This window comes from Trichoplusia ni, chromosome 25 (assembly GCF_003590095.1).
Source record: "Trichoplusia ni isolate ovarian cell line Hi5 chromosome 25, tn1, whole genome shotgun sequence".
Classification (NCBI taxonomy): Eukaryota; Metazoa; Arthropoda; class Insecta; order Lepidoptera; family Noctuidae; genus Trichoplusia; species Trichoplusia ni.
This window is the reverse complement of record NC_039502.1, coordinates 553,937-576,310: the sequence shown is the minus strand read 5'-3', so window position 1 is coordinate 576,310 and position 22,374 is coordinate 553,937. Positions and strand designations below refer to the sequence as shown.

General features: G+C 36.6%; 2 protein-coding genes and 1 long non-coding RNA gene across 5 annotated transcripts; 1 reads left to right on the top strand and 2 right to left on the bottom strand.

The window, feature by feature from the left end:
- The first annotated feature begins 5,637 nt into the window (after window positions 1-5,637).
- LOC113505386 (piggyBac transposable element-derived protein 4-like) lies at window positions 5,638-9,483 on the top strand. 3 transcript variants are annotated; one of them, XM_026888060.1, is made up of 4 exons: window positions 5,638-5,936; window positions 7,329-7,394; window positions 7,485-7,571; window positions 7,712-9,483. In XM_026888060.1, the coding sequence occupies exons 2-4, from the start codon at window positions 7,332-7,334 to the stop codon at window positions 9,425-9,427; spliced, it is 1,866 nt and encodes a 621-aa protein (XP_026743861.1). In that variant the 5' UTR covers window positions 5,638-5,936; window positions 7,329-7,331; the 3' UTR covers window positions 9,428-9,483. The 3 variants fall into 3 exon arrangements, with proteins under 3 accessions (XP_026743861.1, XP_026743862.1, XP_026743859.1); XM_026888058.1 differs by lacking the exon at window positions 5,638-5,936 and adding an exon at window positions 7,058-7,241; XM_026888061.1 differs by lacking the exon at window positions 7,329-7,394.
- Window positions 9,484-10,850: 1,367 nt separating this feature from the next.
- LOC113505411 lies at window positions 10,851-12,050 on the bottom strand. The gene is made up of 4 exons (XR_003401628.1): window positions 11,803-12,050; window positions 11,496-11,552; window positions 11,209-11,256; window positions 10,851-10,945 (listed from the first exon to the last, which is right to left on the bottom strand). It is a non-coding gene; the product is annotated as an uncharacterized LOC113505411 (long non-coding RNA).
- Window positions 12,051-12,378: 328 nt separating this feature from the next.
- Window positions 12,379-22,055, bottom strand: LOC113505410 (translation elongation factor 2-like). The gene is made up of 13 exons (XM_026888084.1): window positions 21,945-22,055; window positions 21,397-21,611; window positions 20,660-20,853; window positions 19,899-20,096; window positions 18,180-18,315; window positions 16,355-16,577; window positions 15,897-16,043; window positions 15,481-15,807; window positions 15,184-15,375; window positions 14,727-14,906; window positions 14,032-14,424; window positions 13,099-13,356; window positions 12,379-12,776 (listed from the first exon to the last, which is right to left on the bottom strand). Exons 1-13 carry the CDS (start codon window positions 21,945-21,947, stop codon window positions 12,708-12,710), a joined length of 2,535 nt encoding a protein of 844 aa, XP_026743885.1. The 5' UTR covers window positions 21,948-22,055; the 3' UTR covers window positions 12,379-12,707.
- Window positions 22,056-22,374: the final 319 nt, after the last annotated feature.

The following is a 22,374-nucleotide window of genomic DNA, read 5'->3' as shown; positions in this document are numbered from 1 at the left end:
CAGTATTGAAAAGTTTTTTACCTATAAGATGGTCTTTCCCATTATTTAGTAACTTAATAAACGTAAAGAACTACGCTAACGATGTCTTTTTTTAGGTTTAGGTGAAACCGATACTCGTCAAGCTTTATTATCTCGGTTCTTGGCAGCGTTCTTCGAAAGGGTACGTTTTCTATTTGTAGTAGCACTTTTGTTTGTGGGAGAACAACTGGCGCTAATATTAGCCTATATAATATTCATGTTTGGGTACAGTTTTTGTGAATAGAATTACTCGTATACCTACTCGTGATTTTGTATGATATTAAACTTTTTATTAAACAAATATAGGGATTTTGTATTTTTGAAATGCATATTTTAGAATGATTAGGTAATTTAAATTTCGTTAGTTTCAAAGTTTTCCCATAAATTACCCCTATATTTTGGTATTACATCCATACAAACATCGGTAAAATTTAATAAATTGGTCTTTCCAGTTACGAAACTCAGAGAAACAGCTAGTAAAAAATAAATTAATCAGCAGATTACGAACGCAATTACAATGCTACAAGCACAGAAGGCACGATAAGAAGAAAAGATCCCAAGAGTGACTGTGTGCAATAACAATAAATTTTAAAATACTTGAGCAATATTTATAAAACTTGTTCTAAATAATTTGTTTTGTAAACAAATACACTGAATTTTAGGCTCTAGACGGTCTTAGCTGGGTTGCCAGTGAGCGTACCGTTCTGGAACGCCTTCTGAACGTGGAACTGACGACACGGGAAGCTGGCAACACCAGCACATTGCTATATGACCCCGATGATAACACCTCTTCCTGTTTCGCTGTTACTTGGTAAGAATATGAGAGTATTTCTTCTGAAGCCAAAACTATCTTTGGTATTGAAAACCTGTTTTGTGAATGATACTTTCCAAAAACACATTTGGCCATAACCTTTTAATGATAACTTACAAAGGATTACAAAAGAGAACTCAACCTTTGTTCCCTTTTTTTGCCAGAAGAGGAATTCTGGTAGCCCAAAGGACTGACTTCCTTCTATTTCATACAATCTCTACTAGAACCACGTGTATTTTTCCAAGGTGGGGAGAAGAATGGAGTTTGTCAACGTTTGATGCTATGCTGTTCAGTTGTGTCTTGGTAGCGACAGATGACGCCCTTTTGGCTGCATTAGTCACTCTTATTGTGTGGCAGGTGAGAACGTTTTTATCTCATTGAATAAACCCTATCTGTCAATATAGAAGCTTAGTGAGTAGACCCCCAAATGCCGTTTGGTACTTTTTATTGGATCTAATCTGTCAGTCAGCGTTCCTGTTGTAACTGAATTCGTTTTTTTCTTGGTGGCTAGTATTTTGCCTTAGTTTTTGCTTTTTCAAGCTTGAAGTAGATTTCGGCACTCGACTTCATAGCTGGGGAAAGTCCATGAAATCTTCTGTGGGAAATGGAAAGGCTTCGTTCTGGCCATTGAAATTCGATCCAAGATACTGAAATCCAATTCACAAATTGAATTAACAAGTCCACCTGGGTATGTCTGATTAATTTCTAATTAATATCTCCAAATACACCTACGAGTAAATACGTATTTTTCATCAAAGACGAGTCTTCATAAACAAAGTCAAAACTTCAGAGATCTTTTATTGCGAGAAAAGTAATTTATCTTAGGGGAGTTCAACATAGAATGGTTTCTGTATAAGATTCCAAATACTCCAGTATAAATAGAGATATGAAAGCAATCCTATAAGTCAATATAAGATTTCAATAAGTTAACCCCGTAAACAAGTTAATACCAAAAATAACTTTGACTTATTTTTCTAATATTTAAGGTAAGTTGGTATTGTACACATTATTTCATGGCTTCTTCCATCCATCCATATTTATTTGTGACTAGCTGTTACCCGCGACTTCGTCCGCGTGGTTAGAAAATATAACGTAGGATTTTTTTTAAATCGGATTAGTTTTTTGCGTTTCTGCCCTTAGTTGTAACATATTTCATTACTGATCTACTCCTATTAATCATAGATTGATAGTAGATATATATCCTATTGCCTTCCTGAGTTAATGGACTAACACTGAAATATTTTTTCATACCGCTCAGTAGTTTCTGAGATTAGGGCGTTCAAGCGTGACAAACTCTTCAGCTTTATAATATAAGTAGGTATGTGTAGGTTATGTGCGTGCATATAGGAAAAAATTAAACTTAAGGATTTTTTTAAATAATATCATAAAGAGGTAAAATTTGTGAGTCTGTGACATTGGGGGATAATCTCAACATATGCTGAACCGATTTCGAAAATTCTTTTACTAATAGAAAGTCATGTTATTTTTTTTCACCTCTGGCAAGTCACTTTTCTTCAAAGATTGGACAGGGTTTTTCATACACACTGTATATACCCAAACAAAGTCGTCTAATAGCGTGGGGACGTGGCAGCAAGTCCTCAAGATGATGGTAGTGTTTCAATCCTTTGCTCACCGATCGCGTGCTTCTGCCGGTCAGAAATATGAGCCGGTGGGTCATTTTCTCGTGCTGTTTTTGGTCATGATAATTCGATACGAAATATATTTGTAAAACCTTTGGTTAATTTTTAGGCAATCATGACCAATAAGGTGGTAAACTTGGGCTTGCACATTCAATGTCAGCATAAATCGGCCTTCTTAAATCTGTTGCACCAAAAAATGGAATGTGAATGGTCACCGCTTAGCAGTCTTAATATTTCTGAAGGATTTTTAATATTTCAATACGTACTTTCCCAACTGTGAACCGTTTGTTTCTTTTTGCCATTTAACACCTTTATAATATATACCGAACCATATCTGATGTCGGAATCTGTAGCGCAGTCAATCAAAGGAGTATAGGAAAATGCACTCCGTTCCTTATCAACCTAAGAAAGGCCACCATGCCTTGCGGCAACATTTTGAGACACATCCGATACGTTATGCCAGATGATTTCGACATTGTTCAAAGAATGTCGAAGGCGATCAGAATTCAAATGTTCGTTGCGCTCTTTTTCTGTCTCTTAATGCCGTTCTCCAGTTATTCTTTCTTTCTGACTTTCTAATTGATTATGAATATTTTAGTGTGTGAGTGTTCGGTATAATTTATGTTTATCTCGGTCAAACTGTTGACCATCACGTTCATCACTTGTTTCAAAAGACTTATTAGTAGATATGCAAATTCGCTGAGAACTCAAGCATAATTTTCTCTTAGTAAACGTCTCCGACTCGCGATACAATGCGTGACGTTCACGATCAGTGGACTGTCGCGCATCATGTTCTGCCCTTGCCTCTAGAGATCTAGAAGCAGATGCATAGATACGCTGAGATATCAAACGCAATTAACGCTATGGAGCGAGTTGCAGCCTGATGTTCCCGAACAGCACCAACTCTCTCCTGACGCTCTTCGATAGATTCTTGAGACCTTATGATCCTCCATATTTTAGCTCCTTTGAAACGTTGGGAAAGATTTACCTTTTTTTAGTCATGGTTATAGTTTTGTTGCGAAGTTACCTGATCAAGTAAAATGTAAGTGACTGGTCCGCTGGCTACTACGTAGGTTTTATGACAATATATAAAACAATAAAGATTTCTTTCAATTTACTTTTCAAACTATGACAGACATCAAAATATGTCAAATGTTTGACAGGAAAGTAAGGTAAAGGCACCTAATTCCGCGGTGCTTTCATTATAAATTAAAAGAACATTATCAGTAGAATTGGCAATTTTTATTAGAAGTGTTATTTATCTTAATTTTGAAATATACTCACAGATTGACTGTATAAAAGATAAAAAATGTTAAATAGTGTAAAATGTAAAGAAGTCTGAGGCACCTTATTCCGATTTAAAAAAAAAAAATTCCAATGCATTTTGTTCCTAATTCTGAGTGTAAAAAATCTTTATTGTCTTTGGATATTAAATCAATCTTAGTATTTAAAAGGCTCGGTATTTAAAAACTGAATTTTCTCCTCAATTCGTGAAGAAATACTCAAGAGTTTAGTGTTTTCGATAAAAAATATAAACCTCATAATATTTTGAACTAAACAAAAACTCACACAATATAAAACTATCATCTTAAACACTATTTAGCAAGTTTAGTATGAAACATGCATTCAAGTAGCTGCTAGCCTTAAAACTGAGCGATTATTAAAAAACCTACACATACTAAAGCCATCATTAATTGTAAGACTATTTGTGTGTGTACATAAATTATTAAAAAAACAGCTAAATTATTAATTAAATAAGACCTTGCTTTGATAAGACCGTTTTTTTTTACAATATCGAAATATGGTGCCTTTACCTTAGTAAATTAAATTTGTTATTTTTTCGCCTTTTCCGCATTTTTTTCGAATTTTCTCACCGTTTAAACCTTCCTGGACTTCTACGAATACTTCAAGACTAAAAAAAGCCAAATCGGTTCAGCCGTTTTCGAGTTTTAGTGAGACTAACGAACAGCATTTCATTTTTATATATATAGATTCTTATTTGTTCTCAGGTAGCGATGCAACTCGAAGATGGTTCGGAAACCGAAATCAAGTAGAAAAAACGGAAACTGAACTAAAATAGTATTGCCGAGTGTGGCAGCAAGAGTCGCAACGCAGTGTCACTTGGTCGTTTTAAAATGCGGCAACATATCGTGTATATTTTTATCTCTATTTTCAGTGAGATTTTTAGTTTCACATCAAACTGTCTATGATTATGAGACTTCTGCTGGAGATGGAGAAGCTTTGAACCCATTCAGAGACATTCCGCCTAAGCCTTTAGGTGAGGCAGATTTCGAAAAATTTACAAGTATACCTAATGCTACCTCTAGAAAAGAGGTTCCATTACCTCAAGGGGCTTTCTTTGATTTTCTCTCAGATATCAGTAACGCAATTTTATCACCAAAATTTAAAAAAGAAAAAATTGGTCCTATTTTAAAATACTGAGCAATTGCCTCGAAGGCTTGGGAACAGATTATCTACAAAAAAAATGGATAAGCAGATTCCGAAGAAAGTTGATAAAATACAAAAATTTAAATAAAAACACGCTGAAAAGAAAAGTGCTTAAGTTTTTGAAGTTCATATCTGATGGTAGGCCGTATAAAAATAAATATTTTAGAGCTATGAATTCTATATACAAAATGAATCATGTCATAAAAATGGACGACTATGTCTACGAACTCAAAAGATACGGAATGGGTAAGACTGAACACATAGGACAGAAAACAAGAGACGTGTTCGAAATTGTGGTGTTTGGAACATATCACAAACAACGCTATAGAGTCAAATATGATATCGAGTTGCATTTCAAAACGCCGTACTAGAGTTTTGGGAAGAAAGACTTAATTTATCTGCTTTTAATTTCACAACCCGTAGACCGTGGAATTGAACGTTGAACTTAATCGTCCGTTAAAGTTTTTATCAGTATTCGAGTAAAAAGTATTACCTATTGAAAATATGATTACCACATACATATTGTTATTTTTTACGTTTTCTCTACGGTGTGGCACTCCCGTGAGTATTAGAGGACTGACGGACAATCAACCCGGTAATCCGTTTCTGTCAGAATACGGTTCTGTCGCAAGGTCCGATGTAGACAGTGAAGGTATTTTTGAAAGGTTCGTAAGAAACTATCTATTTATGTTGTCTACTGCTTTTTTCCCCAAAGATCTCTTTCGTGTGTTTTAGACGTGGATCCACGTTCGAAAAATCTTTACCCTCGTGTGCCTAAGCGTGGATCCACGTCCAAAACTAACAAACTTTTTAAATGCGATTTTGTTCTCTATTCTTTGGACTTTTGGGTAAATTTTTTTTTGCAACGAAAACGTACTGAATGAATCTGTCACGGGCGGCCATTAGACTGAATGGATTTCGTCATGGGAATGGGATCGACAAGTAAAAACAAGTGCATTCTGGTGACACGTGCGACCGGTGAAATTCCTTTTGTGTGATTCTCACGAAAATAAACAACTGTAAGTATTCTTGTCTATTTTGCTTTTGTTTATATTATGTAGAACATAAAACAATTGAAAATAAATGTATTATTAACTTGATTTGTGATATTTCTACGATCAAATCTCTCGCGATGTTTTTTCTGTCAATGTTTTGATTTTCTTATCGATTTATATTTGCATCTATCTTAAAAAAATGTCGTTATTATATATCATTATAAAGGAAATTTCATTAACTTTCGAATTGCATAAAGGTTTTAGTACATTTTTTATCAGAATATGAAAAATAATTGACATTTTCTAAGGTCATGCAAAATGCACGCACACATTCTCATAATAGGGCTTGCATTTACGTGACGCAGATGACGCAATCGAATGGCGTCATGTTACGTCAGTCTTGATGTTTTTGTACAGTATGTTGTTTTGTTTGAATCCATTGATATATTGAACTATATATTATAATTGCAGTGTAAACTGTATATAGCGACAATGAAATAAATTGCGCATTTTATGGCGTTATTGACACTTGTTATTAAATAAATGGAATGAGATGGAATGGAATGAAACGAGATGAAAAAAAAACAATATTATTTTACTATTTCAATATTTTTTACTAATAAACGATACTATACATGCTCATGATATAAAAAAAAAAAAATAACTGGTGTTGTTAATCGATTTCGCTCACGTAAAACTACTAGCGTTTCATATGGTTTCGTCCAAGTTTTCGTAACTATTTTTCTGCACACGGTTTTTCTCGCGTATCTATCTTAACTTTATAATATTATAAAAGCGAAAGCAATAAATATCAGAAAGTATCAATAAGTCATTAGTGGTTTTCTCTTCTTTTTAGGAATTCATCATGGTTGTGGTCCTGGATCTTGACCGGTTTTTGCATAAACGCGACTATATTTCTTGCTATAAAGGAGAGTGTATGTGGCCATGGGAGGAAACCCATTTCTTGCGGGAAAATATTTGTCATATTTGCCACACGGAAGTTAATAACTCCATAAGGCACTTCCGTGTCATCATGAGTAGAAATACAATTCGTCGGCTTCTACTATCAAATTTTTTCTGGTGCAAATGTGGTTATAGTGTATATGATCACTATCCCCAGACGAATGTTGCTCATAAATTCTTAATTTTAATTTGATTCTTTTTTTAAATTCATTGATCAGATCATTCCAAGAAGAATATGTTTTTATTTTCAAAAATAAAATTGATTTCTTAATCAAATTAACTCATTTTCTCTACGTGGACACAAGAAGGTACTAGGCAAGATCTACGTCGTCCAATAAACTATTAAATGGCATAATTGACTAACTGGTACAGATTTTTTTTTTATTTCTTTCATTCTGTCATCATTGAAATAAATAAATAAATAAAAAACTAATCTATCCTAAATAACCGTAGGTAATGGAGCCAGACCGAATTATTGACGACGTCGGGCTTCCCGAAGCCAGCACTTCAAAAAGTGTGGTATGCTGCTAATAAATATTTGTATCAAATATTTTTGTTAATCAGGGAATTCTAACAAGTAAATATTTTTTTCAATTTTCATCTTTGTAGGGTACCGGAAGACATTTTCCCGATGACGACGATTATGATTGGCAGCCTAATCAAAGGCCTCATGACCTTGATATGTCTTATTCCGAGGTAGATATTTAACAATTTTTTTTTACTTTTTATTTTTAGAGTTTTGCACGCATTCTCCCTCTGATTAATTATAAATGAATATGATTATATTTGTCACATTATCAAAAAGAATTATCATAAATGGCAATTTACTCTTGTAGATACTCAGTGGGCCATTAGGCGAGGAGCTAAGAGTGGATTCGGGCAGTGAGGAAGAGGAGGAACCTATGTCGCTGGAGGAGCTTCGAGCTATCCTGGAAGAGACAGCCGAAGATGTTGAGGAAGATCCCGAAGAACACGAGAGGCTGTCTGAATCTTTCAATTGGTCAAGCGATTATAGTACATTTAGAGGTCAACCGGAAGTTTATTCCCAGGCAGGCGAGCGAGGTCCCAATATTAAGGAAACAGATCCTCTGAAGCTATTCACTCATGTTTGGGATCACGATATAATGAACAGTATTGTGGCACAGACCAACGAGTATGCCTGGCAAACGATAGCGCAAGCATCCGAGTTACCGGACGGTATCTCGGCGCATTCTCGATTAAATGATTGGGTAGAAACCACTACTGATGAGCTGTACAAGCTCTTTGCGGTGATGATTTTTATGTCGCTGATGGTCGCAGGACGTGTGAGTGAATACTGGAGCACGGGTACCCTGGCCATGCCAGGTTTTCGTAAACTTATGAGTATAAAACGGTACTGGCTACTCATGCGTTTCCTGCACTTTGTCGATAACAATACTATCAGTGTTCATGGTTCCGATCGTAAAGTTGCTAAGATACAACCCATCATTGACCATTGTAATAAAAAGTTTAATAGCATGTACACGCCTCGCAGAGAAATAAGCATTGACGAATCGTTGCTGCTTTTTAAAGGACGCTTGAGTTGGATTCAGTGTATCCGTACAAAAGCAGCACGGTTTGGTATCAAATTTTATGAACTTTGCGAGGCGGTTACAGGCTATTTGCTCAAATTTGAGGTTTACACGGGAAAAAAATATCCACAGACAGGGGACTCTGCGGAGGACTCCTTGTATGGCTTTACGAGCGCAAGTGCGAAAGTGGTGCTAAGGCTCATGCAAAGATTCCTCAACAAAGGTCACTGTCTTGTAATGGATAACTTTTATAATTCAGTTACTTTGACACGATTTTTAAAGTTGAATAAGACCGATGTCATCGGAACTCTGAACAGGCGAAGAATGGGGACACCGAGGGACATACAAATTCTCAACGAAAGGAAACTTCAAAAAGCAGCAGTGGTAAGTAGACACTGTGGTGACGTATCTGTCTTATCCTGGAAAGACGTTAAATTAGTAACCACAGTGTCGACTTACCACAATGCGGACATGTTGCCTGGAAGAAGAGCAGGACAACAAATATTGAAGCCTGTGGTTGTGCACGACTACAATAAGTACATGGGCGGTGTAGATTTAAAAGATCAAATGCTGTCCATGTACTTAATGGAACGCAAAAGGGGGATGAAATGGTACTTGAAAGTGTTCAAACGGCTAATAAATGTTAGCATTTTGAACATTTTTATCATACATCGCGAGAACAGCACAAATCCCCTCAGCCACAGGCAATTCAGATATAAATTGGCGGAGCAACTGGCTCAGAAATACCCAAATTTGACCTTATCTCGGCTAATAAATCCTCCTGCTCTTCTCCGCTTAGATGGTGATAATCACTTTCCAATCTATGCAGATTCTTTAGAAGATCGAGCGGGGAGCAAAAGAAACAAAATTAAAAGAAACCGCTGCGTTCGTTGCTCCTTAAAAAAAATACGGAAAGAAGTTAACACCGTTTGCCAGAAGTGTCAGAAGTTCCTTTGTCTCGGTCAATGTTGGATTGAATACCACACTCTCGAAAATTTATAAAATTTTGTCGCTAATGTAGGTATAACTAACATCGTGCCACAAAAAAACCCGACTACGGAAAAAAGCATCTGAAAAGTATGAAACAAGAATATATTCCAGAATCAACGAAATACGGTATAGTGAGCATCTCCAGGTTATGGCCGTATTCGCATGCCGTTATGATTTATGCGTGCTTATTTAAGTGCTTACAATGGCATGCGACTACGGCCATAACCTGGAGATGCTCACTACCGTATTTCGTTGATTCTGGAATATATTCTTGTTTCATACTTTTCAGATGCTTTTTTCCGTAGTCGGGTTTTAGTTTTTATAACTTTTATTTTTATTTTTCTCTTTTTGGTGGCTTGTGACAATTACTCAAACTTCACGTTCAGGACAAATACCGTGTCTAGAGCATTTCCAAATAATACGGTCAACACACAAGAGATGGCGCTAGCAGGTCGAACAATTTCTAATTATTCAATCTTTGCTATTTTATTTTTTATTTATTTTAAGTAATATTTGTAATGCCAAATGGTATTTCAATACTCATTGAATCAAAACTAATGCAAGTACGTTATTTGTGAAGAAATCAATTTATTTAGTGCAACTTTTTCTGTCTCATCGGCTTTTTTTTTAAAGTAGCCTATTTTTTATAGAAAAAACTAGCCTATGACACTCCTGGTGTTAAGACGAATCAATCGACACCTCATTTGTCAAAATCTGATGAGTACTTTTTGAGCTACGGTCTAACAACCGATTCAGATACATACATACATACATAGGGTGTCAACTCATTACCCTTCCTTTTTCCGTAAAGTGGTCATTTTTATTCTATGGTTATTGTCATTATTTAGAAAATTATCCTTTTCCTAGAAATTTTTCCTTTATTTTTATTGTCTTTTTAAGTATTTTTGTTTCCATTGCTTCAATTATAAATTTTGCAAGATCAGATTTTGAATAGAAGGAGGCGACGTAAATTATAATTGATCTTGAAAAATTCAGAAGGAATGGAAACGAAAAGATTTAAAAAGACAATAAAAAGAAAAAAGAAAGGAAATTTTTTTAGATTAAAATAAACCAATTAATTTTTTTTTATTTGTAACTAATTATAAGGAACAACTTTTAATGTTTGTTAATAATTTAATAAATAAAAAGATACAATTTTGTACACGTTTTTTATTTCTAATCCAGCATTAAAGATTTTTCAACAATCAAAAATAAACATCCTGTATCACCGGTCTATGTTATGGCGCGAAATTTAAAATGCTTACACACACATACAAAGGAACGCTCGCCGCTTCCTCGCGCCATTTCATTTCGGCCGTGCATACGACGGTAATTATTACGAGCGTGGGTCAATCACACGAAAGGTTAAACTCGAATCAAATCTCAGAAACGATTATAGCTTTAAAGGAAGTTGAAGGATATAAAATGAAAAATATTTTTTTTCAATATGTTTTATTACAACAACACATTTGTATGACTTAATAATGAAAGCCTCTGTTTTCTCCTTGAGCTGTTCGTCATGTAAGCGATCTGCAACAACAAAGAAAGCTTATAAATAGTGTGATCCTCCATAGGCTAGCTGCCTATACAGTTTTAGTTTATTATCAGAACAAATAAGGTTAACCTCAATAAAATTCAGAACAGGTCTGTGATATATCATCATATGAAGGTGTCATACTTTAATTTGATAAAATTTGATTACAATCACTAGTAATTAAAGAATATGCTGACAACAGTGGACTACTAGGAAATATATATGTATACCAATAATTTGATACGAAATTTATTCTCACCTTGAGGATTCTCGTTGTTACTATTCAAGTGATAGCTTCTTGCTGCATCTATAAAAATAAAATTTGTATTATTACATCAGCGCGGGATAGGAATTCATCATAATTGTATTTATTGTTAATTCAGGCCTGTTGAGCTTGTAAACCATCATAATTGGCATCAGGGGAAGAATTGTCATCATTTTATCATCCTCATTTAAATTTATACACAGATGCCAAATAATCAAATATGTACAAAAAAGGACTAAAATAAAATGGAAAGAGAAGTAGAACACAGTGATAAAAATTACCTTTCCAAATGTAATCAGCAACTTAGATAGAGACATGATGAGCTCCTGCAATAACGTCTGTAATAAACAAACACATTGGTTAAAACTAATTAGAACTACTTATCAACAATGCTGAGATTTCATGCAGTGTCAGTCCTGTTGAGCTTGTATAAACCCGTCATGGTGGCATCAGGAGGAATTTATCATCATTTTGAAAGCTAACAATATCACCAAAACTAGTTTATTGGAAGTAATTTTATACTAAAGTATTATATATACTTATGGCTGTATTTAAAATTTACTTGTTATTAAAAGGTAAAATACATACCTTTTGGTTGATTATAAATTCACTCATCAACTTGTCAAGAACTCATTATTAACCTGCAAAAAACAACATATTATTTTTATATTAATTTTTGTTTGAAACTACCATATATATACATTCGTATTATCTAGTAGTTTCAGTTATTTAAATAGTTCCTCATTACTCAGAACAGGTCTGTGAATTTTCATCATAAGTGCCTTTTTTATACAATGCCTACATTAATATTTTTAATGTCTTAATATTTAAACATTAATAATTTACCTTTAATATATTTGACGTACAGCTATCTTCTGCAAAATATCCTCTCATTTTTACATCAAGCTGCCAATGAATGAAGCCATAAGACCTGAAAACATATTTTTTTTTTGGTTACATGTGTCATAAGAGCTCAAAAATAATTATGCAGTGACAATCAGTCATTAGTAATTATATATTGTAGAACGATAGTATTGTCACAACATTATAGTGTTAAATTCTGTAAGGCAAATACTGCATTACAGAATTTATTTACCTAATAAGTTTGACTCACCTTTTAAAATGTGACTGGTTTTTCAGCCAAATAAAAACACTAGGACAGTTTTAAAATAGAAAAATTATAATTTAAAAAATTAATTACAGTACAAGTAATGAATCATGGTTCCCGACTACATCATAACGATTCATATAGAATAGACTGTGGTATTTTCAATAGTTTATTTAGTTTCGGTTGGTGACACCAACATTCTGTCACTCAGTAACAAACGGTCCGACCAGCGTCGTCGAGCTTAACACTTAACTTAATTGAGGCGATACAATTCAGTACTATGTTTAAAATAATATTATTATGTTAACGTAAAAATTGTATAATGCGTGAGGCGCGCTCAATAATGTTACATATATTACAGTATGGATTGCATTAGCTACGACGTTTACAGTTTGTCAAGATATTGATTTAGGTCCGGGAGACCTTCCTTAAGTCCTTTCCTTTTCCTTGTCTCCTGTAAAGATTAGAGAAAAATATTGTTAATATTGTGTTGACATTTATATCATCAAAATTTACGAAATAATTAAGTTCATTTGTATCGCCCGTGCCGTAGCATGCGGTCCGTGGACATAAAGATAGAGGTCCTATGCAGCGTTTAAACACGGTCGAGCTACGATCTGCTTCGTTTGCACGCCGACGCCGTCTTAGCGAAGCGGCCGACAGGCGACCGACTCGCTATGGCGCGGCACGGGTGTGCCAGAAGATTTGCCACTATGATAGGCACATAACTAATTGAAGAAATATAATGTACAAACTTATGATGAATGAAATCGTACCTGAACGACGACGTAGGGCTTGGAGGCGGGTTCGCACGGGTCTCCAGGCAGGACCTGCCAGTGGTCGAACACGCACTGCGGGAAGGCTTGTCCACCAGTGTTGGAACGCAAGTCAGCGGTGAAACCGAACGACTCGTTGACGGGCAGGTAGGCCTTCACAACGAACATAGGAGTACCAGCGACCTGAGACTCCTCGAATACGTGACCACGACGTCTGTTCAGGACACCGTAGATACCACCCACAGCTACTTCAGGACACTGTTTCAAAAGTGCAAATGCAATAGTGTTATTATTTTATCACAAGTTCTTATATATTTGTACAAAAAACATTTCTTGAAATGTGTGATTTAAGATAATAATTTTTATTTTTATTTAATTTCGCAATTTTATTGTCACTGTTAGTGACTTATTGTAGTAAGTCCAAGCACAACTTGCTTGGAGTTACTTAAATATTTAAATTTTCTTTAAAAAATCAGCTAGTTTTTCAGATTGTTTGTTGATTGTGGATATTCCAATCAGTAAGGTAGTTATAATTTTGTTGGTGTGTTAGTTCCCCTATTCAGGCAAGGTGTATGTCGGGTGACGATGCCAAAACAAAGAACTGTTAATCTGCCACGTCTCGGAAAGGCGGAGCTATCGTGTGCATGCTAGTCCGCTCAGGAAAAACGTGGGGTCATGCTGGGCTCAACATTCACAGCAATGTTTTATAAATTTAATAGCAGTAACCTCGCAATCCAGTTTGCTTCAAACTAAACAATTCGATCTTTTTTGGGTCAAACAAGGTAATCAAAATGTTTTTTTATTTTATTTACTTCAATGGTTGTTGTCAAACTTGCTGCATTCAAGGAAGCTCTTTACAAAGATTATACATAACAAGAAATGACTGGATATACGGGGATACATGCATGTTACATACACCGGGATAGAACATACCTGGATCTCGCACAAGTAGACGGGCTCCATAAGCCTGGGTTGCGCGGTCAGCAGACACGCGTACAGACATCTCCTGGTGGTTGGAATGATTTGACCGCCACCTCTGTGGATAGCGTCGGTGTGGAGCGTGACGTCGTAAATGTTGAAGCGCACACCACGCAGGTTCTCCTCAGCCATGACTCCCTCCTTGGCGGCCCACTGGAAGCCGGCCACGACGGAGTCCTTGATTTCGTTGAGGTACTGGACTCCCTTGGAGCAGTCCACCATGATGTTGGGGCCGGTACCTTCGGGACCGAAGCACCAAATCTTACGGGCCTCAGTGACGTCGTATTCGTACTTGTCGGTCAGGTAACGGGCACGGGTCTTGAAGTCATCACGGGGGTTTACGCGGCCCTGATGAATGAAGAAAAAATAATATTTCTATACATATTTACTTTGATTATCTTTCTATTAGTTGAGAGAAACAAATATGATAAATGTATCGCCCGCACCGTAGCATGCGGTCCATGGACATAAAGATAGAGGTCCTATGCAGCGTTTAGATGCGGTCGAGCTACGATCTGCTTCGTTTGCACGCCGACACCGTCTTAGCGAAGCGGCCGACAGGCGACCGACTCGCTATGGCGCGGCACGGGTGTGCCAGAAGGTGAATGAATTGAGTTAGTTTCGTAAAATGAAGTATCTTTAGTAGTTACCTCGTCGATATCCTCAGGCAGACCGTCAGGCATGGGCTGGGCCTTCATGAACAGACGGTTGTGCTTATTGGGCGACTTGGACAGACACATCTGGTCAGACTCCTCGGCGACCGTCTCACGGTACGACACCACGGGGTCAGACTTCTTAATTGGAATGCAAGCGTGGTCCTCCTCCAGATCCTATATAAAAGCATTCCATTAGTATACACTTTCAAGTAACCATTTTTTCAGTTCAACTATAAAGTATCATAATATGTATCATACATTTATGGGGTTGTATACTACAATAGCTTACAACCAATTCCGGTATGAGGTATGCTATTAGTCCTCTTTGACACCCAGATTCTTACAAGAAGTAACTAGCAACACTGGGACTGTACATAGCATTAAAGATTGCATTGCTTTGCTCATAACACCTATTATTTTGCAATTTGAGAATGCATAAACATGGCCGTACCTTGAGACAGATCTCAAGATGCAACTCTCCGGCACCAGCGACGATGTGCTCGCCGGACTCCTCGTTGATACACTGCACCATAGGGTCGGACTTGGCGAGACGCTTCAGACCTTCCACCAGCTTGGGCAGATCAGCAGGGTTCTTGGGCTCTACAGCCACACGCACGACAGGCGACACACTGAACTTCATGACCTGTTCACAGTGAAAACTTTTAGCTTTTGTGGTCCAGAAATATTAAAGAATAAATATATATTCTATATCATTATTTTATATGCTGTTCTGATAAATGATGATTACCTTCATGTTGTGCGCGTTCTTGAAAGTGGTGATGGTTCCGGTCTTGACAAGGAACTGGTCCACGCCGACCAAACCACAGATGTTACCGCAGGGCACGTCCTCGATGGCCTCGACGTAACGTCCCATCATGAGGATGGTACGCTGGATGGTCTTCTCGTACAGATCCTCCTTCTTGCCGGGAGTGAAGTTGGGTCCCATGATGCGGGCCTTTTGGCCGGTGACGACCTTGCCGGAGAATACACGTCCGAAAGCGTAGAAACGACCCTTGTCGGATGTCGGTACCATCTTGCTCACGTACATCATAAGAGGAGCTTCAGGGTCGCAGGACTAAAAGAAACAAATTTGGTAATTAGTATTAATAAAATTACTCATAAACTTTAGGATTCTTTAGGATTTTTTTTATTCAGTATATTTACCTTGATACCAATGGCGGCCTCATCGTCGTGGGGACCTTCGTACAACATCTCCATACGGTACTTTTGCGCGACCACGGGGGAAGGCAAGTGGATGGCAATCATCTGAAGCAGAGCTTCACCAGCAGGGAGCCAGCTACGCATAACAACCTGTACGACAAAAAATATATATTTAGGAAAAGTCTTACGATAAAATAGTTTAAGGAAGTTATTAAGGCTTGTTTTTTTAAATATCTCATACGTTTATGGGGCTGCAGACTACAATAGCTTACAGCCAATTCCGGCATGAAGTTTACTTTTAGTCCACTTTGACACCCAGATGCTTATTTGAAGTAACTGGCAACACTGGGACTTATTTGAAATCATAAACTAATCCTGGTTATTCATTACGTCAGTTGCAATTGTCATAACATTTTTAACCTAAAAAAGAGGAGATTTATAGCAAATATTTATCAATATACCTTGAGCAGGGCCTTTCCATCCTTGTCAGCGTCTTCATGCTTGATGGTGACTCCGATCTTCTTGAGGAGGCCGTCGATTTCCTCCTTCTTGAAGTTCATGATGGCATCAAACACCTTGTAGATAGGGTCTAGCACATACATACAGAACGAACGCTTGTTGTCATTGTCCTTCTGCTTCGCCCACTTCTTGGTCTTGGCGTTGAAGAAGTTCTCTCCCCATAGCCTAGACACAAATTGTTTGGTTGTAAAAATAATATTCATTTTTTTAAATACACATTTTCGGATTTCTTTTCAAGAATTATTTAATTAACAATAATACTCATAAACAATACAAAATAATAATAACCATATCAAGCTAATTTAACATTTATTTCAAAACTATAGTGTTATCACAAATATGTTTTTATATTAACTAATGTATCTCAACAATCGTTGTAAAAAGTCAACAAATAACAGTTCACCAATCCCAGTTGAGATTTGTTGTTTGTCCCGGTCTGCCGCTGGTGTATAGCATTGAAACTTTACCCAGTATCAATGGGACGAAGAAGGGATCAACTCTTAAACAGTCTCTATTACTGTTAAGGCTTTGAATACAGAATTAATGATTTCAAAAGCATTAATGAGCTTATGACACCGCAAGGAAAGCCCTCCCACCAAGTGCATAAGACGACGAAATAAGAATGCGAGATAAAAATAGCCCAAAGCAATGACATTAAAATAGCACAAGTCGAAAGTGTAAGAAAATGCGAACCTATTGAATACTATTTTTTGAGGATCTATTGATGCAGTACTACTTTCGTAACCGAGCTGTATAGTGCAATGGGGTTAGATATTATGAAACAAGTTGCGTCAAGTCTTGGTACTTGTGAGCCTGACATAAGACGAGAGCATTTACTTCCCGTTACTAAAGGCAATACAAAATAAACCTTATCATCAAGAAATAAGTTTGATTTCCCGAGGACTGTTTCTAAACGAGGTCGGGTGTGTACAAATCAATGCCCGCAGCGCGTCATTATGTGCATCTGCAATGCTGCATTTGGTTGACTTAATATAGATCTTAGCCTTTTGATAATTTATGAAGATAGAAAGCTTGTAAAGCATTTTCAAAATGTCAAAATAAGAGAAGTCCTTTGCACTGGAAGACATTGGAATCCTTAAATTTAAAAATCAGATTGCCGCGGAAACAAAAAAATATGAGATTTACGACTAAGCCAAAATTAGAACGGAAGTGAAATTAGTTAGGTTTTCCCATCTTCATTATTTAGAATAGGTGCTTAAAAATAAGGACTTCGCCAGAAGCGAAAACACGTGTTCAAACATAACCTCAAAATACAGCGAGACTATCACCTCCCAGTCACCAAGCATACATTAGCGAATATAAAGCAATTTGTGGTAACATTATTAACCTTCAATAGCCAAAGTTATTAACGCATTTAAAATTTGTGCAATATATTAAAAGCGTGTTTGAATATGATGATGCCCTCTTTAAGTGCTGCGGATGTTTGCCGACACCAGGGCCTTATACCATTAACCAGTGTAGATGCCTTACAAAAAGATTTAGTAGAATTTTTAGTTTTGCCAAGGTAAGAAAGTTTAAAAATGAGGCAGTTGACATAAATTAGGTCTTTTAAATCTATACTGGTGTTAGCACTGTTGATGAAGCATGCGTTTATCCCATAGAACATATAAAAAACATACTTTCCTGTCGTTTAATTTGATTTTCACCATTATAATTGCTGAGTCTAGGTGGTAGGTTGCAGTCTACCATTAAAAATTCATTAATGGACCAAAATGTTGGCTCCAAAAATCAATTAACATTAATTACCTGTTCATGAGCTTGACGAGGTCAATCTTGAACTTGTCGGCATACATTTCAGAGAACTGCTTGAGGGTGAAAGCCCAGCCGTGGAGACCGGAACCGAAACCGACGGAACCCTTGCTAGGGTCCACACGGACCTCACCTGATTAAACAAAACAGGTTGAATATTATGTGTCGGGACTTGAAAGTTATTGAAAGCTTGGGAGGTGTTATTAAGTTGTATCTCAACCTTCTGTTGTATTCTTATTAATAATTTTCAGTCTGCTGCTAAACGAAATGTATATCTTCGTACCTTTCTGTCATCATCGATTTTCTTAAACCCTATATTGCGACAGTTACGCTAGTACATGTTAGTTGAAAATCCTAAAATACTGCTACAACGCTAAAATAACTAGCTCAGGGACGAAGGAGAATCGATCCATTGCAGTATCATTATACCACAGAAGTCAGTTACCGCTATATAGCCTCTTTGTAAATGGGTTTTGTAAAAATATTGAAATTAATAGCCATCGACGGAAAACATGTAACTCGTAGAAGTTTATTTTTATTGAAATTCATGAAAAATTTGGCAAGTTTTTATTCAAAGTAGGTTTTTTTTTGAAGCTATTATCAAAATGACACAACATAATATAAAGCACATCATGTGGCACTTGCAACCTTGGCGCGTTATCAAGCGGATCGCGCGATTTACATCACGTGTTGTAAACATGCCGGATTCATACTAACGCGACAGCCACGTTTACACTATTGCCTCTCTTTTTTTTTTGTTATTTGCTTATGTGTGTATCTTGAGATCCTTGGTGGGCCGGTTGCACTAAGCCATGATAGACGGTACAATAACCACAAGGGATTTACAAATCACAAAAGGAACAACATACAGTGACTTGGAAGATACAGTTTAAACTAGACCCCCGATGACGATTTAATTTTTGGAAAATATTAACGATCAAGAAGCTTAGCCGATAAACGCTTGTATCTCATTTATTACACACATTTGCTTACTGTTCACGTTCTAGAAACCTGTTTTTATAAAAGCGATAGTTGAAATTAAGCGATATCATAATAAAAAGTAAAAGTTGAATAAAAAAGTTACACCCGCCCACCCCCATTTTCTGTCGACGTTTACACAAAGCTTTCTTGTGTTAGCTATTCGAAATAGAGTTGCTATTGCGTCACAGGCATTAAAGGGTAAGAGCGTAGGCGGTAGTGAGCCGTGGGTGTTGGGTACGTCATTCTAAAGCTATCAACACACTGCTATCCTTACAATATGGGTAATTTTGTAACATGTTTGGGTACAAAAATTCTACATTAAATTTTAGTAAGACTCAAAGAGTAAATGAACAGGTTATGTATGACAAATAGGCAATAGAGATTTACACTTTAGGAATATCTATGGAGTAATTTCATTAGTATGAAGGAATATGCAATGCCAGAATGACCTAGAGTATTGTACAAAAGGTTATCATAGGTTAACACTTAAACTTCACGCTAACCTTTACATTGTACACAAGGAGGATTAAGATACAACAGTAATGTCTCTTAGATGAAAATAACACTTAACCAAGTTTGTGGTTTCGAAAAATCAATTTACATAGTTAGTTAATATCTAGTTTTACAATATCTAAGTAATAATTTATTGCAAATAGTAAATATCAGTGTTGTGCTGACTACACAAAGTTCAACAAAGAGTTTAAATTTTTATCCATCAGTATTTGCCAAACTTACCCATGGGACCACCATCGTCGTTGTAGGTGGCGATGATTACGTTGACGTTTTCAACAATACGCTGGAAGGTCTGGTAGAGCTCTTCAGCCTCCAACTGCAACTCCAGGAGAGCACGGTCCATCTTGTTCATGAACAGAATGGGCTTGATACGCTCAGCAATAGCCTGACGCAGTACAGTCTCAGTTTGTACACACACACCTAGGGAGGAAAATAGTTTTTAACCATATTCTTTGATCAAATCTGGATATGTCATTGAATGGTGGACCCAACTATTGCAAATTAGTTCTCCTACGTCATATTTGTTAAAATGCTGAAAAAGATAATGCATTGCAGGCTTAAGAAGAGATGGTGCAGAGGTTGGCTAATCAGGTGTTTCAGTAAAACACTATCAACTTTCACTTGATATTTGCAATGGTATTAAGACTTCCCGTCTTATCTAGCTGTGATAGGAGTGGAATTTAATGTCATTCAATAACAAAATTCAACTATGATATAGATTACAGTCATCAATGATTGCAACTTTCTTTGTATTTGATTTGACTTTCAAAGCAAAAAAAATATTGTGCAATGCTAAAAATTAAGTTTAGGCTATGAAAGTATAGTTAAAATAGCACTGTAACAATAACCCTAAACATTTCATAGAACAAAGGGACCAAAGCCTTAAAACAGTTCTGAACTAGTTTGAATTAAGTACTTATGAGATTTATGTGGGTTATAATAATGGGTTATTTCATTTAACAATAATGGTAGAGTTAACTTACCAGAGACACAGTCTACGACGACCAGGGCACCATCAGTTACACGGAGTGCAGCAGTCACTTCAGACGAGAAGTCAACGTGTCCAGGTGAGTCGATCAGGTTAATCAAGAAACCCTTTTCACTCTTCTCACGCTGGTCAGCGTTGGTAATGAACACCAAATCTTTCTCTTCGAGCTCGAAGAACATAGAGATGGCACTGTTGGTAAAATATAGGTGTTAGACAGGAACATAGCTAGAACTGTTAGTATAGGGTAAATTAAAGTAAGATCAGATGGCCGTTCTGAAAAATCTTCAAAAAGAATTCAGCTTTTAATGGTAAAGAACATTCATCATGTAGATTCATATCATAGTTTAGATGTGAACTTGTTCAGGGTTGTGTAACTTCAAGTATATTTAAATAATGGCAGTACAATGATGTGAATATTTCTAATACTTGTGCAACAGCTGTTATTGGTGTCTTTAGGTTGTCTATAAATTCAATATAATGACATGAATAAATTGTTATCACTTACTTGTAATGCTGATTATTAAGTTGCAAGTGGTATAAGCTACAAGTGGTAGCTATTTTTCTATTCATCTAGGATGTCCCAACAATTTAGAAACTGCTAACTTATACAACTTACTTGTAACCGAACCGTAGCGGTTAAGTTCAAGGGCACAGTAATTCGCCGACTCAGCGGCGTCCATGTTAGACAACAAAAGGTTAACGATTGCACCATGTGGTGTTTAAGGTACTCACGTCGACTTGATGGTGATACATCTGTCTTGCTCGTCCTTGCGCGTGTCCGTGAACCGAGTCTCACCGGCACGGGCGCCAGCAATGATACCGGCTTTGGAGACCAGCGAGTCGGTCAGGGTAGACTTGCCGTGGTCGACGTGAGCGATGACGGACATGTTACGGATGTTCCGCTTCTTGTCCATCATGGCACGGATCTCGTCTACGGTGAAATTCACCTGCGCAAACCAGAAAACATCCCGTCAACATACCCCACATCACAACACAGATGGCACACTTGATACACGCACGTTTCATTTTTGACGATAATTTTACGGTCGCCTTCATATTCATGGTCTTAATAAACTGTAGTAGTAACTTCTTAGCAAGTTTCCAAGACACAGATCAATCACCGCAACACTTGGAAACGTCACCCGATCACAAAGACGGTTTTCATGAAGGTAACTATAAAATTTGAGTTTTGCAGGTAAACCGTAAAATATATTCTCAAAACGATAACACGGATACACAGGAACACTTTTCTGCACATAATTATGATATTAAATACTTACCATTTTGGATGGTTACAGATTTTTCGTTCAATAAAATAAACTACCATACGCCAGCAATGGCGTACGCTTGAAAAAGGACCCTTTCGTTCGAGGGCCGGATGTGGCAGGCAGCCGTCAAATGAAAGTGAATCATAGACAACTTGAATTGCCATATATATAAGCTCTGAAAAACAAAAACTCTTATTCTTCGTAGGGCAAAATATGATAAGATTACTATAATGCAAACCAAATAGAACAGTCATAGTTACAGTTACAATATTTTTGATTCGTTATTGGCGAAATTAAACAATATCAAACATTAACATGTCAATACTCCTGTTTAATTCTTTAATATTTATTGAATTTTGCATTTAAATGTTTCCTGTTGATTGTACTTCTAATTACAAATATACAATAACTAAGGAATGGGTGAAGGGAGAAAAACACTTTC

Coding starts and splice junctions, on each gene's coding strand:
- LOC113505386 (XM_026888060.1), top strand. CDS start 7,332: ATGGAGCCAGACCGAATTATTGACGACGTCGGGCTTCCCGAAGCCAGC. Junction 7,395..7,484: donor CCAGCACTTCAAAAAGTGTG/GTATGCTGCTAA, acceptor TCATCTTTGTAG/GGTACCGGAAGACATTTTCC. Junction 7,572..7,711: donor TTGATATGTCTTATTCCGAG/GTAGATATTTAA, acceptor TTACTCTTGTAG/ATACTCAGTGGGCCATTAGG.
- LOC113505410 (XM_026888084.1), bottom strand. Junction 15,376..15,480: donor AGAACGCGCACAACATGAAG/GTAATCATCATT, acceptor CACTGTGAACAG/GTCATGAAGTTCAGTGTGTC. Junction 14,425..14,726: donor TGCCTGAGGATATCGACGAG/GTAACTACTAAA, acceptor TTCATTCATCAG/GGCCGCGTAAACCCCCGTGA.